The sequence below is a fragment of the Ambystoma mexicanum genome, chromosome 2q (assembly GCF_040938575.1).
Source record: "Ambystoma mexicanum isolate Mex_15411 chromosome 2q, UKY_AmexF1_1, whole genome shotgun sequence".
Classification (NCBI taxonomy): Eukaryota; Metazoa; Chordata; class Amphibia; order Caudata; family Ambystomatidae; genus Ambystoma; species Ambystoma mexicanum.
In genome coordinates, this window is record NC_090924.1 from 1,262,983,459 (window position 1) to 1,263,000,638 (window position 17,180).

The window sequence follows — 17,180 nt, forward strand, 5'->3', positions numbered from 1 at the left end:
TAGCAAGGTTATTCAGTGGGACTTGTGCTTCGATAAATTTCACTGCTTCTTCCAGTACAGTGAAGAAGTAAAGCTTGTCTCTGAACGTGAACTTGAGGCATGCAGGGAATAGCATTGCGTAGGGGATGTTCCGTTCCCTCAGGATTTTCTTCACGCCAGTGAATTGGCGCCTCTCCTGTTGTACCCCAACCGAAAAATCTGGGAAGATCCGGATAATTTACAAGCCCAATCCAAGTTCTCCCTTCTCCGTCGCAAGGCAGAGGACGTGATCCCAGTCCCTGTAACTTAGCAGTTTTGCAATTATTGGTCTTGGGAAATCACCAGGTTTGGGGCTTGGAGCCAATGGTCTATGCACACGCTCAACAGCAACGAAGGGAGAAAGCTTGGGATTGTCTAGCAGCTCTTTCAGCAAGTCTTCCGTCGCCAATTCCATCTTCCCCTTAAGTGCGTTCTCGGGCACACCAACCATTTGAATTTTATTCCTATGCGACCTGGACTCCAAGTCGTCGCATTTTGCCTTAACAGACTTCATGTCCTTCGTGAGGGAGGCCACTGCATCCTGAAGCGCATGTATCCCATCTTCATTCGTGCCGATCCTGGTCTCGGCCTCAGTGATTCTGGTGCCTGCGTGGTCCAGCTGCAATTTGAGTGACGCCACGTTTGCATTAATATCATCCAATTTTCTGTGGAAGGAAGCAAAGTTTTTAGCCATAGACTCCATCATGATGGTCTAGTCCGGAGCAGGTGCTCCTGTGGGCATCGACATCTTCCTGGCTGCCTGAGGATTGCCCCTGATCAGGTCTCAGCATTGTGAATTTATCCATAGCGCCAGTCTTATTAGCGCCTCGAGATCTGTTGAACATTGTCGAGGCAGAGAAGAGTCCACTGACCGGATGTGCAGAATTCGGGCTGGGCGAGGTCCCCCTGGTGCAGTGGTTGGGCCTGACTGCAGGCCAAGAAAGAGATACAGGATACTGCAGTGGATATTGAGTTCCTAGGATTACCAGTGGTGCAGCAAAGCTCCAGGCCTCCGGGCCCTTCAGTGCAGGGTGGCACAGAGACCAACACGTAGGTTCCGCTGTGGACGTTTAGGCCCAGGCCAGGGTTCAGGTTGAGAAGTGAGCAGTGGCACAGTGAAGGGCACGGGTATTAGGTCAGGCAGCGGTCCATTGGTGGCACAGCATATTCCACACCTGACCTTGGAAGTCAATAGCAGCAGGGTTGCATCATGGGTTGGCCCTTCGAGCCCGGGTCATTATGGCAGGGGAGCACAGGTGGCGCGGGCCACAGGATCAGCCAAAGGTCTCCGGAACCAGGGCACACACTAGATCAGTGGTCCCATCCAGGGGGTGGTGCTATCCAGACCCAGCAGACCCACCGCAGTGTTCAGGAGTGCAGGAGGAGCAAGGGCTATGCTCGGGTGCGATTCAATGTGGAGTGCCAGGTAAGCGTTATGTAGCATGCAGAGTGAAGGGTGGGGTCATAACCAGTAGGGCAGTGGGCCACTCTGCACGGTGTCTCTCCTGATGCGCAGGCCACCACTCCTACATGGGTTGCAGGAGAGGGCTAGGGTCCTGGAGTCGGGCAAGTCATAGTGTCATGCCACTACCAGGGTTCCAAAGCAGTTGGTATTTCGCTCCAGTAAGTCTAGGCAATGTAGAAACAAATTCAGAGGTGTTGAGTCCCCGCCGTAGTCTGGGGGGGACCAGTAGCATATAGCACAGAGGGCCAGGCTGGGAGCGGGCCAAGAAACGCCTGGCGTGAGTCAATGTTGTGGCCCCCCCTATGCGGCATCTGCCTGCGGGCCCCCCATTCAGATAAAGCAGGGTAAAGGATATTGTCCGGGGGCTGAAATGCGTGCCCGCCGTATTGCTACTGCAGGGCCGGCACCGCGCCCGGTTGTGAGGGAGCTCTAGAGGAGCGACTGCAGTTAGTTGGAAGTACTGTGTGCCGCCCCTATCCCCCCAGGCTCACCCACTTAATCACGATCAGGAGCCGGCTCAGTCCGCTGGAGCAGGCCGTATCTCTCCAGGGCCCTCGCAGCGAGAGGCCTCCAAGAACCTCAGCCGTCCAGGGCCGAGGGCGCACAGCCGGTGCGCTCATAGCAAGGATCCCGCCGCGCTGATCCACCGCCTCACGCGCGGCGGGGTTGCAGCCAGAGCCGCGGTGGCAGACAGGCGCGGGTAGTCAGCGGTGGCTCAGTCCAGCCTGAGCACTCGTAGCCATGCGCTAAGAAAGGGCTGCGGCGTACCGCAGGAGTTTGTGCGGGAAGGTCGTGCCCCTACCACAGGACACTGGAAGGAGACAGCAGAAGGCGGAGGCCGCGCCGCAGGGACAGCAGCCCCCCACACAACTCAGGGGGGCCACCGGCTCCGGGATTTCACCCAAAGATGCTCTGCAGTTCAGGCAACCGGTGATGGTCTTCTCCGGGGCGGATGGCCAACGATGCCGCCATTCTAGCAAAGCTGCAGCTGGTACAGCACAATGAGCACCGTAGCTAAGCGGCCATTTTCGGGCTGCTCAACAGCGACCCCCAAATAACAAACATATATTGACTGAACTTGCCACTTAGCTTGGACTTCATCATTGGTGTTAATATGAATTTCTTACTGTGTCCTAAAACCATTACGTTAGCCAAAAAACAAAATAAACAATCAAAAAGATGCTGGGTACAGGTGGAAACGTTATTTAATATGGCTTTCACCCCTGCTGTGGGGGCAGACATGGCTTTTAACGGTTATATATGATTTTACCGACCACAATTACAGAGTGGTACATTTCATCACAGGCAAAACACAGAAACACACAGATTTTTTTGTTTTATTTAATTATGGTGGGCACCCAAACCCCCTGATTTTCTACCGTTATAATGCCACCACAACCCCATCCTGAATCAATTTCACCCCTTACCCCCACTTCCCATTATATATTTCATCTTTTCTGTGTTTTTCAGTGTTATTGTCAACTTTATGTACCACTCTGTAATGTTTGCAACAAAATGACTGGATACCCCTTTAAGGGCCCGCCAGCCCGAGCCCAGGAAGGCCTGAGCAAAGCGAGGGCTTGAGTGAGGGCTGTGGACTGTTACAGGCCATGTCCACCCCACATAGCGGGGGTGAAATCCATTCGCACCCCAGGGTTTATCCGGGGTGCAAATGTTTTTTTCCCTCCTCGGGAGATTGGTGAAGGGCCATAGGTAAAAGGGACAAGTTCCTTTGCCATTTCTATGGCAGCTGGGAGACAGAAGGAGCGCTGGTACCAGAGCACAAAACAACAGTAATCCTCCTGGACATCCAATTGTCTCTATGTGATTCTATTTTAGAACCCAGTGGGAAATATATTGATTCTTTTTTATAAATCAATTAAAACCTTCCTCTTCGCATCTGCCTTTGCCACTCTCCTCCCCTGTTGATCTGCCTTCTCTTCCCATCACTGCCTCACCTGCCAACAGAGCCCCCCTGACTCAGCTACCTGCCCTCCCGGGCATCCTCCGGCATGCCTCTTGGCCACCCTTGCACTGGGACCTGTTATCTGTACCCTTACAGGTCCCCCCCACTCCTCTCCTGCACCTATTAGATGTTATCCTATCTGACTTGCCCTGCACTTCTCCCCTCACTGGCTGCACCTATCACTGCTCTTATCACCCTATTTATTCACTTATTTTATCCACTAACTTAAATTTCTTCTATACCTTGCACTTCTTTGCCCCCCCCTCCCTTTTTCCTTTGCACTTTCCCCCTTTCCCTTCCCATGCAATTGCGCGGTCTCAATGTCACTGGGCCTAGTAAGATCGTTTTTGTTTTGCTCCGCTGCTCCCCCTCGCTTTGCCTGGTCGCGCTCCGATTCACCTGTGTATGGGCACGATATAAATAAAATATCATATCATAACATTTGGTACTATTCACTAGATCGTTCTTGAAGGACACTATTTCAGCCATCACTCATCTGGAAGGGCTTGATTGTTGTGTTAACAACAAACCTTTGGTTACTTGCAATATTGTGGCCTTGTACACAAACATCCCCCAACTAGATGCCTTAGAGGTTGCGGCAGTCAACTTGAACGAGCGGCCATGTCCTCACAACGTTCAGATGGAGTTCATTGCGGAACTGTTACGAGTAGTTCTATGTAACAACTATTTTCTATTTGGCGAAGAGAACTTCCTTAAAAAGAAAACAACTGCAATGGATAGGCACATTTTTTCTAATGACCCATATCCTGAGAATATTTGGTGTTGGATCGATACATCAATGATATCTTATCTGGTCAGGGAATGTGGGTAAACTGCATGAATTCTTAGATTGGCTCAACAATTGTAATGCCAGGTTAATACTGATGCTACACCATTTTTAGATTGGACTATAAGACACAAACATAAGAAACTATATACTTCCCAACACCGGAAAGAAACAAACCGCAACTCAGTGCTTTTATACAATAGTCAACACCCCAAAACATTGAGGAAAAATCTACCTTATAGCCAATTGTTGCACATCAGGCGCAACTATACCTACAAAGAGGACTATGGGGCACACACAAATGTGTTGATCGAGAGATTATCAGACAGCGGCTATCCCTTGAAACCTTTGAAATGTTCAGCCAAGAGAGCACGCTTTATGGATAGGGAAGCTCTTAACTTCAAAACAAAAAAACAGAGCTGCCAATAGACTAGTATGCTTGACCACTTTCTCAAAACACATGACACAAATCAAGAAATTGGCTAAAGAACACTGGGATTTGGTTAAATGCACTGGCAGCCTGACAGAAAGCCCCTTGTTTGCATCAAAATGAGACAAAACCATCAGAGATAGCATAGTGCATTCTAGATTTGTGGAACAGAACACTACTTCCAATAGTGATACTCTTTCTGACTACTGGAACTTGCGGTGCAACCCGATTGTTGGGCATTTTACATGTGGGAATTTTAGTGAATGTGATTTCACCATTAAGAACCCAGCATTTGTCCACAATGAAATACACTGGACACTGTATAACCACACCTAGTGCAACAATTTTTTTTATATATATGATATGTTGCCCATGTTCTAAAGTATATACTGGCATGATCACCTGAAAAGTCTCGACTAGAATATGCAAAAGGAGATCTAGAATTCACAACAAATTATCATCGGCCCCCTGGTCCAGCACTACTTAGCTTGCAACCATGGTGACCACAAACTTAAATGGATGGTGATCTATTTAATTAATGGTGTTCTTTTTTAGAGAGCTGTTTAATGAACCGAAGAAGGTCCTACATACTCAGATGTTGACAATTGGATTTTTTTTACCAGGGCTGAAAATTCATTAATGCGCACCGGCTAATATATTTATATAAGGGTTTTTAATAGAAATTTCAAATCGGTCTCTGTTATTCAGCTTCTGAAAGAAAGCCAATGGGCAATGTGGACAAGAGGGTATCTGGTCAATCCATCGAACCCCAAAGCATCTAATACAAACCATCAAATTATATGCAACGAAATTCCATTCCATCGAATAGCCCTTTCGTAGTATATAATTCGATGGATCCATCTAAATTAGTGGGGTTAGGGTTGGGGCTAGGGTTAGATTAGGGGTTACATTAGGGTTGGGGCTAGGGTTAGATTAAGGGTTACGTTGCTTTGTTATGTCGTTCCTTTTTTTTCCGACGGAATGACTATAAACCAGACAAGAGTGTGAAATATCAGTCGATTACCTCAAACAGCCCAAGTTGTGGAGTTTTACGAAGGACATTTTTCTGCATTATTAACTAAAGACAGTATATGAGTTCAAAACTGAAAGAGGTCCCATTTACCCCTTGATGAAAGCCAGGGCAGTTGAGGCCCATTAGGGACGGAAATGTGCGCATGTCAGGGTTTCCATTTTTTTACAATATTGAGTGGTGTATTAATGGATTCTTAGATTCTATACATTACGCTTTTTTGTGTTTGCCACTGTGTTTATAATTCGTTGGTGTTAGGATGTTTTCGGACTATGTCTAAAAAGAATGTATATTCTGTATGACAAAAATATTTTATATATATATTTATTTGGTACAAAATAAAAGCATTTGTGAAAAATGTTTTAATATATTTTTTAGAAGCTGCACACAATAGAGGCATACTGTTTTAAATCCACAGTTTGTTCTTTGTGTTTAGTTCTCTTGATTATTCCGGTTTTGAAACTGTTGTCTTTTTACGGTAGTTCTTCTCAGTGATTAGTGATCGATTTAATTAAACCGGACTGTCACAATTTCTCCATCTTGAACCGTCTGCTCAGATTAGAGCAGAAACGTATCCACTATTTGAAGGCCCACGGGACAGGATTAAATGAGGATAACATTACTGTGTTACATTCTAGTTAAAGTTATCTAGAAATGGTTGGATTGCATCAGTCCTGACCCCCTTTTAACTCTTATAACATTGGTACACACATTCATCCCTTGAGCTCTCACCCTACACATGGCTTACAATGACTGAAATCCATGTGGCATGCACAATAACGATTTATGGCCATGCTCCTATTAACACCACAGAAAATGACTGCTACTTGGACAATTTTGCTGAAGCTACATATAGTATGGATGGTAGTTTGAATGTGTATTTAAATAAACCAGTCTGACCAACATACAAACAATGGTATCAATGTTTGATCACAATAATACAATCATGGTAAAGGTAGCCCCATTCAGGCCAATGGACACCTTTATATCCAAGATGGCCACCAGGCATGATCAATTTAATGCCAATCGAGCATTCTAGCAGCTTGGATGCTAATGCTGCCGACACCTACAAAATACATCAGTTGGCACTGACTTCGTTGGCAACACACTGCGAGTGGGGAGCAAGCAACGATTAGGATCTCCTAGGTAAGCTCTAATATCTTTTTTAGACATGCAATATGGTTACGCTCTAGTGCCATAGTAGGTATTCGTTTGATGCCTCAGAGCAGGCACGCACACCACTTAATGACCAAGTTTGTTTCCATTTCCATTAGATGGAGATTTTGATGGCACCACATAGGTGTACACCGAGCCGGTCTGTTTGAAAGCATTAGCCCTACGAGCAGGTAGGCTATGCAGAGCGACAGATTTAACGAGTAGTGCTGGAGACCACCGACTAGCCATTTCGTCATTTCGTTCGTCTTTGCCAAATGAAGCATGCAGAGCCATTCGGAATAACAGTGGAATTATTTCCTCAGCATGGCTGGGTACTTGGGGGCAAAACAGAGGGCACCCATGGTCCTTAACTGAACATCACTGTTGAAATTGGAATGCCGCTTTTGAAAATACAGGTGCATTCATATTGCACAGGAACCTTATACAATTTTAGTCTTTAAAAAATAAATACAATTAATTTTTTTTCAATTCCAGAACATATGTCTATACATACTTTTTTTAAATATTTTTTTTTTTTTTTTTTAAGACATCTTGATCTCCAAACCACCTTCCACAATGAAATATGCCATGCCCACAAGAAAGCTGGGCTAAGGGTATAAACATGTCCCTTTAGCCGAAACTCAAGTTTATACAAAAGGAACATAACAGCAACTGTGAAGTTTGCATTTTGATCGGTGCATTCAGTGTATACTCAGTGTGTTTTAATCAGCATGACACATAATGAAGTAATATGTGTTGGGGATTACATAAACATGAAACTGGTTATATATTGTGTGGATTCATTTGTTTGTCAGTGCATGTTAGTTGGTTCTGTACAGGGGTCTTCATGTTAGTGTAGACACGTCTTGGATCTCCGTAGGTAGGTCGTTGAAGGGGTGGGTGATTCAATGATGCACTTTGTAAACGCTTTTTGTATTTGGAATATTTTATGACAACTAATCAATTTCTATATATAATCTTTTTGTAAGAGGATGTAAATGCAATAGCACTTACTGGTTTCTTGTTACTTTACATCTTTTAGCATTGCAAAAAGATAAAATATATATTAAATGTTTCCAACAGACAAACAAAGGACCCGTTATTCTTTGTGTATTGGCCGACAGAAAAACATCAGTGTGCCATTAAGGTAGCATACAAGGTCCCAGGGCCGCAACAGATTCACGCATGATCGGATTCACAACTTAACTATTATTGGAAGAAAACACAACTTCTGTGCTTGCATCCTCCCACCATGCTCAGGTTTCCCAAGGAGCTGAAAATGTGAAGCACTTATACTTCATAAACACGTGCAATTGATGAGAGAAATAAACTGCCGATGGATATATAACTTGTATTAGAGGTGAGTGATGAGTCAAGTCATGGAAAAATGCGTTTTCATTATAATGGGAGAAGGAGCGGAAGTTTAATTCTACTGTCAAAGAGCACAACGTGAAAGCACACACAATAGTCATGCAAGTCTCCACAATTAGAGAGAAAAAAAAGGGGCAAAGCAAGAAGAAGCCCAAGCAATAATCCAATCTGTCCTTTGGAACATTACAAATACACCAAACAAAAAATGTAACCAGTAGCCTCTCAAATATTTTTACTAGAAGGAGATGGATAACCTTCCATAATTTAACCCAAAGTATACCTTAGTTTAAATGATAAACATAGGGCATTATAAAAATTATGAAAGCATGGTAATCTTTACATTTTAACACACGTTATGCAAAGTGGACTAAATTAATGAAATTAAATGATAATGCAAACTTTAACATTTATTAATAAATGTCGGGAGACTCCAACCCTGAAGGAAAACATAACTGCATTCCACCCTATACAGAGAAGGTCAAGAAATAAAAACATTTCAGAGTCTGACAGAGAGCTTTTTTAACATATCAACTAGACAGGATTATTGCTGCTGTGGGCTTCCCTTTGTTACACTACATAAAATCAGACACCACTGTGCTTGTGCATGCCCAGCATCTAGTAAGAATGTGTGCCTTATAACGCAAGCCAAGCTGTTTGATATACTCTACTTGAAAATTCCATTTTAATTTCAATGCATAACAAAAGAATGCCAATGCCATATTAAAACCAAGCACGCAGGGACAACGAAGCAGGCTAATGAAAAACAATGTGATACAAGACAAATCAGACAGGAGCCAGTTAGGATGCTAAATTCTTAAAACAGAAGGAACCTTTGCAATTTTCCTCCCCAGTTCCAGCATCACAACTCATGCACAGACACAATCCAAAACACTAGTAAAGCTATACAACACAGTACCTGCAATGATGGTGAGGATACAACCACAAGTTAGTTGAACTTTGTGTGGAATCTTATGTTATTGTGGTCAATGGATTAGGAAAACTCAAAAAGTATAAAATATTAGGTGGGAATTTAAAACAAAAATTAAATGGTTACCTATCAGGTTAACGTGCCAAGTCGACCTGTGAAACCTAGGAATGCTGGTCACTATAACACCACTCCTCTTCTGTTCCAAACCTTAATGGAAGGCCTATCTATTGATTACGGGAGCCCCTGCTGTTAGCTTTAACCCATATCCCGACGGTTAAACCTTGTGACACTGACGCCAATTCCACTTGTATGGCACGTGAAAAGTTAACAACAATGTTTGATCAAAGTATAGACCTCTATAGAACGACACAGCAACCAACAAAATTAAAATTGTATATACAGAAACATCAGACTTCATTACTAAAAGCAACAGAAGGCATAAAGAAACACTTAGAATGTAAACATTGAATTATTGCTCACCAAGTAAATCCTACAAGAACCTATAAGAAGAACAAAAAGAAAGTTGGCCAAAAACACTAATTTTCCCTAACAAGACTAATTTAGTGAATGACAGCAGTGAATTCCTTAGCTCCTTCGAGACTGGCAGGGAACCAAATGGTTGGCCCTATTGAATACCAAAATGTAAAAAGAGCAGTCTACTAAAACAGCGGTATGGTACCTCACCCATCCATCCTTACCATAATCTGATAAGGGAAAGCCATGCATCTTGTCGTCTGCATCTAGCTCAGTGCACTGCCGGATGCTGGAATCATGATAACCATCATTCTCCTTACCCTTCAGTCCGGGGTCCATGAAGCTCAGATGTGTGCGGCATGAGGTTGTCAGGAACTCTGACAGCTTACCTGTTTGAGTCCTGAACATGAACAAGGAAGGAAATGTTAAAGGCAGATTATTTCACCAATAACACCACAAATATTGTGAGACTGTTTCCACAAATTGACCTGGTCTCCTAGTCTTATATATTACACAAATGCCTTATTTAAAGCATGCTTGTCTCAAAACTCACTACACCATTATGTATGAAAATGATCTTTGCATAAACATGTTCATCTGTTCAGAACATTAATCGCTTTTACCCATTTAATACATTGATTCTTTAGATCCAAAAGATGCAAAACATGAAAAGCCCTGAAATCGATCACAAGAGTGTGTTCCATAAGTTGATGATATATGGAACCACTGCAATGTTTGCTTTATTGTGCAACTGAAAACTAGATACAAATCTGCAGCAGTGAGTGAGCATAGTGTTGCCATACGTTTTCATGGGTGTGCCTATGAAAGTAATGATTTGAGAATTAAGATATTAGAGCTAAAATTAGAGTGCAAACCATTAAAACAAATTTATTTTTCACAGAACCAACAAGGGAATGTAGTCTGTTAACTGGAGGGCAGGACGTGTTGAGTACAACAAAGAAGAAGGGGTTTCAGTTTAGACATCCTCCCAAGGAATTCTTATATGAAAATCATCCACCCTGATGATCATCCACCCTGATGGCCACCAGCACTCTTCTTTATAAATAACCTAATAATATTTTCTACTACTAGAAACTAGCAGTTATCTTAGCATCAGTAGGAGTCTTGTGTTACACAAATAGGTAAAAATGATCACAGCCGCACTGACCTCCACAAATCCTTCTGTGTTCAACTTAACACGTTTCTATGTGTGAGTGAGAGGACAAAATAATGCAGAAGAGTCTGAGGCTTCACACAACCTGGCCGTAGAGCCACCTTGCTATACATAAATTCATTGTAGGACAGCTGTGAAAGGCAGCCCGCTTGTGGCCATTCCTTGTTTAAGGAATTATTTTCTATGTGACCTATTCCAAAATATGTTAGGTTGCTTTTCTTATTATTTGTCAGGACTGTTATATTTGGTCAGCACATATGACGTGTGCAGCTTGTGATATCTCGAATGTTGCAAGACCGCACAGTGCACAGCAAGAAGAGGTGCTCAACTGCCAATAAGAAACAATGCAAGCTAATAGGCAATGATCAAAAACCTTCACAGACATTTGGAAAAGAGAGACGTTTATTATGGAGACAGGTTCACATAAAATATGTGCATGTGCAACCTTTTGCTATGCATGACCAGTGAAAGCAGTGTACCAATTGCATTGAGCATGCGTGGTTTTACACACGTTGTTGGAAAAATGTGTTGTAGACATTGTAAAACTGAGCAAGGCCCCACATTCATATTTCATTCGTACTTGCGATCTTCAATTTGGCATGATAAAAGCTATTTTCATAATTGGGGAAACAGTTTTGAAAACTAGTCAATGCGGTAAGAATACATATATTGGCGGGATCCAGTGTATACCATCACGTATCGTCATTTCACATCTCTTTGTCTCTGCTTACGATCCTCCGTCAGAGCCTTACGGAGATGGGTTACCGGGAGTGGTGAGAAGATATTGCCGGGACAGGCCCATATATCCAAGGGTCGCGCCCCATGTGGCCTACTGTGTAGACTCCATATTGTAACAGTGCGACCATGCATCAAAATTCAGGGCTGAACTCCTAGACCGGGTCATAGCGATCTTCCTCAAGGCCAGAACCAATATATCACAAAAGGGCCACCATAGGATGTATTTCTACATGCTCCATGTTAATCTGCGTGAGAACCCCAAACACCTTTCCCAAGAACTCCAAAACTCTTGGGCAATACCATACCAAAGGACCAAAATCAGCCTCAGGTTGTTTACACCTGGGGCCTGGGGCATTCATGCAATAGCACACAGTAAAACCTGTGCAATTTTAATGGTGTTTGGTACTGAACATTCCTTAATAGCATCTGCATATGGGTTCAGAAATACGCCTGCACGTAATTTTGTATAACAATGTACTCAAAAGAAAGAAGGTAAGTACATCTAGCAAAAATATACACTAGTATAATAAAAGCCTGGAGGTACACAGAGAATTTTACATTTGCACCCTTAACTTTCTACATGCACACGGTATACTATCTCTTACTTGCAAAGACTCAATTCTCACTCACCAGTGACAAGAGGAGAGAACAAAGTTTGAGGTTAGATACACAATCCATGCATGCAATTCTATGCCTGGTAGAGCCCTGCACTCTAAGATATTGTTTGTTTTAACTATCTGTTTATTGACATACTAACCAACATAATCTAACAATACAAAGATTCCTTATCCACAGAAAGCTGACCACAACCATGACTGGCCCAAATCTCAAAACCCTTTTACATTCACCATAACCTCACAAAATGAAAAGCAAATGGTACACATGAGCTCGTGTAGAGTCACAATGGATGGTGTGAGGTGAAGACGACTAGATCCAGAGCCAGCTCCACAAACTCTCAACCCAACACTTTGCCTGTGAAGACTCCTCCCACAATCAGCTTTCAAGTGGATGAAACAAAATGCCACATCAGCATACAAGTAACCCAATCAGGGGAGTAATTCCAACCCTTTATCCTGACCCCCTAAATTGAACCACATCAAAAAGTCCTAGTAGCCTCCCTTGGGTAAAGGAATACCATCTCCACTTGTGAACTATTGTTAAAAATACTGTGAAACCCACTCTTGCAATAACACTCACAGCTGAAAGCTATTTTCTTTTTAACCCCAAAGGGGACTTATCTGGTAACATTTCAGGTAACAGGAGGAGATGATGGATCGCCAGCACTACATTATGGCCACTTGGACCGACGCATCTGTCACCTCAGTCGAACAGAGTGCCACATTTATTATCCTGTCTCGTCCCTCTTTTTTGGATTCTCTTTTTGTAGGAAGGGGTTTGACATGGGCAGCCAAGAGGGAACCTATCTTGTCCTAATCATGCACCAAGAACACCTGGACTTCCTCTATATTCAAAATAAGTTTTACCATACATGGCAAGCTATACAGTCATATCTGTGCATTCCTCTGAAAATTCTCCAGCCCTTCTAACCTGGCATCGAGGATAGAAAAATGCAATCCATATAGCACTTTCTAAAAAAATAATGAAAGCAAAGGTCTTTGCAGACAGGAGCCACAGTACCATCCCGTTGGTCTATCTTAAGACTCCACCTTACCTATTTCCTGCTACATCTGCAACGCTCCTTCAGTGTAGCGTCCACTGAAGTCACTACTACCCCAATCGTCTCAGACTTAGCATTTATGTCAGAGTGCGAGGGTTTCATGTGTTTTTAATGCAGTTTTTTACCACAGATTTTATTCCCATGCTGGGGGGACAACCACACACCGCCCCCCATTAATCCCCACTTTCCCTTCTATTAACTCCTTACTTCCTTCCCTAAAACAACCTTTCTTTTTTAATACTCAAGTTATTTTGATTGCAGAATTTCTGCACTGAAAAATATGTGGAGTGCATTTATAGGGATAAAATCACTGGATACCAGGAAGAAGCATTGATGGATCTCATCTGTCCTCATAGTCACCACTTCCTTGCGCGGAGAGTGATCAGATGCTGACCCATCTGTCGAGTCTTCTGAAGGCAAGATATAGACTTAAAACCTCTTAGAGGTATGTTTACTGGTTTTATCCAACAGCGATACAGAAGAACACATTACTTACCTCTTGGCAATGTTCTTTCTGATACATGTTCCTCCCATGGATTCCTCATCTATGATAATCTATTTGCAGCACAGTTGTTCATCGGGACCCTTGCTGCTACCAGGGGTCGTAGCGTGGCCCAACTGACACCTCTACGTGCCAGACATGACATCAGGGCTAGTATACATCGAGGCACCGTGACCTCAGTTCCACCTATTTCCCCTAGCATTCTGTCTCTGAGGGACTGCAGAACCGATGGTGTATTAGCTATCTGACGAAGAGAGGCAGGTTTGGAGGGCGATGAAGAATCCGTGGGAGGAACAGCCATCATAAAGAACATTACCAAGAGGCAAGTAATTTGTTCTTCTAACAGATTCCTGCACCTTCCACAGACTCATCTCTGATACGACTCACATAGCAGTACGCAAGGGGTGTCCTTGTGTGGATTGCACCAATGGTTCACTTTAGGCTCCTGGAAAGCAAGCGGGATGGAGGCAGGATGGTACTAGTCTTTGGGCCCCTGGAAGCCTGGAAAGTATGTATTATACACTTGTATGCCCCAATCATACCGCCACACCTTTCTTTGCTTCACTTTACTCGAGCTATCCTCTTCTAGAAGTGCCCTGTGCATTTGGGGAGGGGACTTTAATTGCAATCTGGACACGACAGTGGACATGTCTGATAATAAATGTAAAAGGCCTGCCCCTCCAGCTAAAGGCCTAAAGAGATTGTTGAGGAACTTTGAATTGATGGATGTATGGAGGGCAACACTTGAGGGAGACCGTTCGTATTAGCACTTCTCTCGCTCTCAGAGTGTTCAAGCCCGTATAGATTACATTTTCATGGACAGGAAATGCTGGGGGAATTCACTGATGCTGCTTATAAGGCAAGGATCCTTTCTGACCATGCCACGCTGATGGTCACATGGCTAAGACCGTGCAAATCTCCGATTCATACGTGGAGGATGCAGGCAGAGGCAGTAGTGTGTGGAAAAGTGATGGGTAAAAGGGGGGAGTCGGGAAGGAGTTGCTGGACTCACGCGTATCAAGGCGGAAATCGAATCAGCGGAACGCAGGCATGGAGGAACTGGCGGCACACATGCATGGAGGAACTGGCACAGAGGACAGTGGCCTAATTGAACTGCGACAACAGTGCATTGGAGCTTGGGATCGGTTGGGCAAATTCAAGTTACATGCACAGGGCGATAAACCCGGGATACAGCTGGCATGGTTGTGCAGCAGAGAGGATAAGAGGGGGATGATAAGCGCCATATGAGATGATCAGGGGGTTACTAGACATGGGCAAGCAGAGATTAATACGATTTTCTCTAAACACTATGAGACGCTTTACTCGACTGGAACGGAGGCTTGTAGGTCCGATATTGGTGAAGCCCTGTCTCGTATAGACTTGCCTCGCCTTGAAGTAGATCAGAGGGAAGTGCTAGATGCTCCGCTCTCTGTCAAGGAGCTGCTGGTCACTATTTGTGGTTTAGCATCTGGGAAATCCCTAGGGGCTGATAGTCTACCAGGGGAATTGTACAAGGAGCATGCAGAGGTACTAGCTCCTATGCTTTTGGAAAAGCTAGAGAAGGCATGAAATAAAGGAAGGTTACCTCGTAGCATACAGGAATCAATCAGTCCCCCTGCTTAAACCGAACAAACTACCATTAGATTGCAGCTCCTGTATACCCCTCTCTATGGTCAACCAGGACTGTAAAATCCTTGCTGCCCTGGTCAGATGGGACTGGTTGGACGAAACCCTGTGACATTTTGCTATTGGGGAGAGTAGTGTAGACCTAACCAACGGCTAGGGTGAGAACGGGCAAGCAGATTTCAAACGGATGGGTGTTGGGTAAAGGCACAAGACAGGGCTGACCATTGTCCCCATGCTGTCCTGAGATCAGAATACTTAGAGGCAAGCATCCTGATTGGCAGTGTTAAGACCCGATCTCCTTGTATGCGCATGACATGCTCCTTCATGTTACATGCCCAGAAGTTAACTTACAGTACCTCCTAGATGTGATAGACCGATTTGCTGAACTCTCGGGAATGCATATTAGCTGGACTAAATACTGTTTGTTCCCGCTGGCCCGGATTCAAGGCCTCCTTAGAAGCGAGCTGCCCAACTTAGATTTGTCTTGCAAGACAGACTTTCAGAAACCTTGGGGTGAACGTGCGGCATAACTTCTGCGCATTGCACAAACATAACACTAGAAACACTTGTGTATAGGTGTGTTATAAATGCCATTTCATATTATAACACACAGAAGGCGTTGGACAGTCCATGGCATTCAGGAAAAGGCTCCCACTGTCTATGGTAGGAAGTGCGGCACTCTTGAAAATGGTAGTGCTCCTTGGATTGTATAATTTTGTTAATATACTTGCCCATGTGGTCTCCAGAGTATATGAATTGGTCTCAAACAAATTGAGTGAGCCCGCTTTGAAAGTGCGCACGAAATGGGAGGGTGATCTTTAGCAAGCTGGATGCTGTCGTTTGGGATATCGTTTGGGGAGCGGGGGTGAAGAAATAGGGTCACTTTGAGCACCTTACAAAGGGACTATATGGGCGGGGGGACCAGACTGCGCTACTTTGAACTGTATTATCTAGCAGGGGAGCTGCAGTTTGCCATGAGCTGGCTAGCGGATGAGCCTTCTATAGACACTAGGTTTCTACAACATTTTATCAAATACTTCTTGAAGGAGGTACTGTGGGTACATGAGAGCAGATTTTCATACTTGCCTCACCTCGTGGTACTGGGGAAAACCTTGTGGCAAAGGGTTGGAGGCTCATGGGAATTGCAGGCCCATCCTTTCCTAACATCTCCCTTGTGGTGTTATCGGGTGCAAAATTCAATTCAGCACAAAAGGTCACAAGATATTGGGAGGCCAACGGGGTGGCTATGGTAGGTGATCTGTTACAGGATGGAAAGGTGATGGATTTGAACTTCCTAACCCAGACCGTCAGGTATACACAAGGTCCAATTTGTATTGCACTCGGGCTTGCTTAAGGAGATTGGTGATAGATGGCCCGAATTTCACGAAGGCACGGAGCCTGACCCGGTATTTGAAGCCATGTGTGATAAGTCAGAGGGGGGCCATGATATCTCCAGTGTGTGTTTATTGGTCTCAAACAAACTAAGTGAGCCCGCTTTGAAAGTGCGCTCAAAATGGGAGGCATATATAGCCCCAGACCTTGAGGATGGCCCCAGACCTTGATTTACACTAAGAGGGTCTCTAGGAATGGGCGATTTAAATTATCACAATTGTATGTTACACACAGGGCATACATGGCCCCCCAAAAAATATCTCAGTTTCCCGAAGCAATGCAGCAGGTTTGCCTTAGATGTGCTGATGATAAGGCTGATATGATGCATATGTTTTGGAGTTGTTCCGTGATACAGTGGTTCTGGGGGGAAATTTCTGGTGAAGTTGCTCACAGTGGTTTCAGCATGCATTCGTGGCCCCCATAGGCCTGCCTCTTGGAGATGGTTC

General features: G+C 44.2%; 1 protein-coding gene across 2 annotated transcripts in view; it reads right to left on the bottom strand.

Moving 5' to 3' along the window:
• Positions 1 to 17,180, bottom strand: part of PHKA1 (phosphorylase kinase regulatory subunit alpha 1) — a 2,290,600-nt gene that overhangs the window by 999,910 nt on the left and 1,273,510 nt on the right. For both annotated transcript variants that reach the window (XM_069648650.1, XM_069648649.1), the window contains exon 18: positions 9,849 to 10,024. In XM_069648650.1, the coding sequence (XP_069504751.1) occupies positions 9,849 to 10,024 (176 nt within the window). The remainder of the gene's footprint in view (positions 1 to 9,848; positions 10,025 to 17,180) is intronic.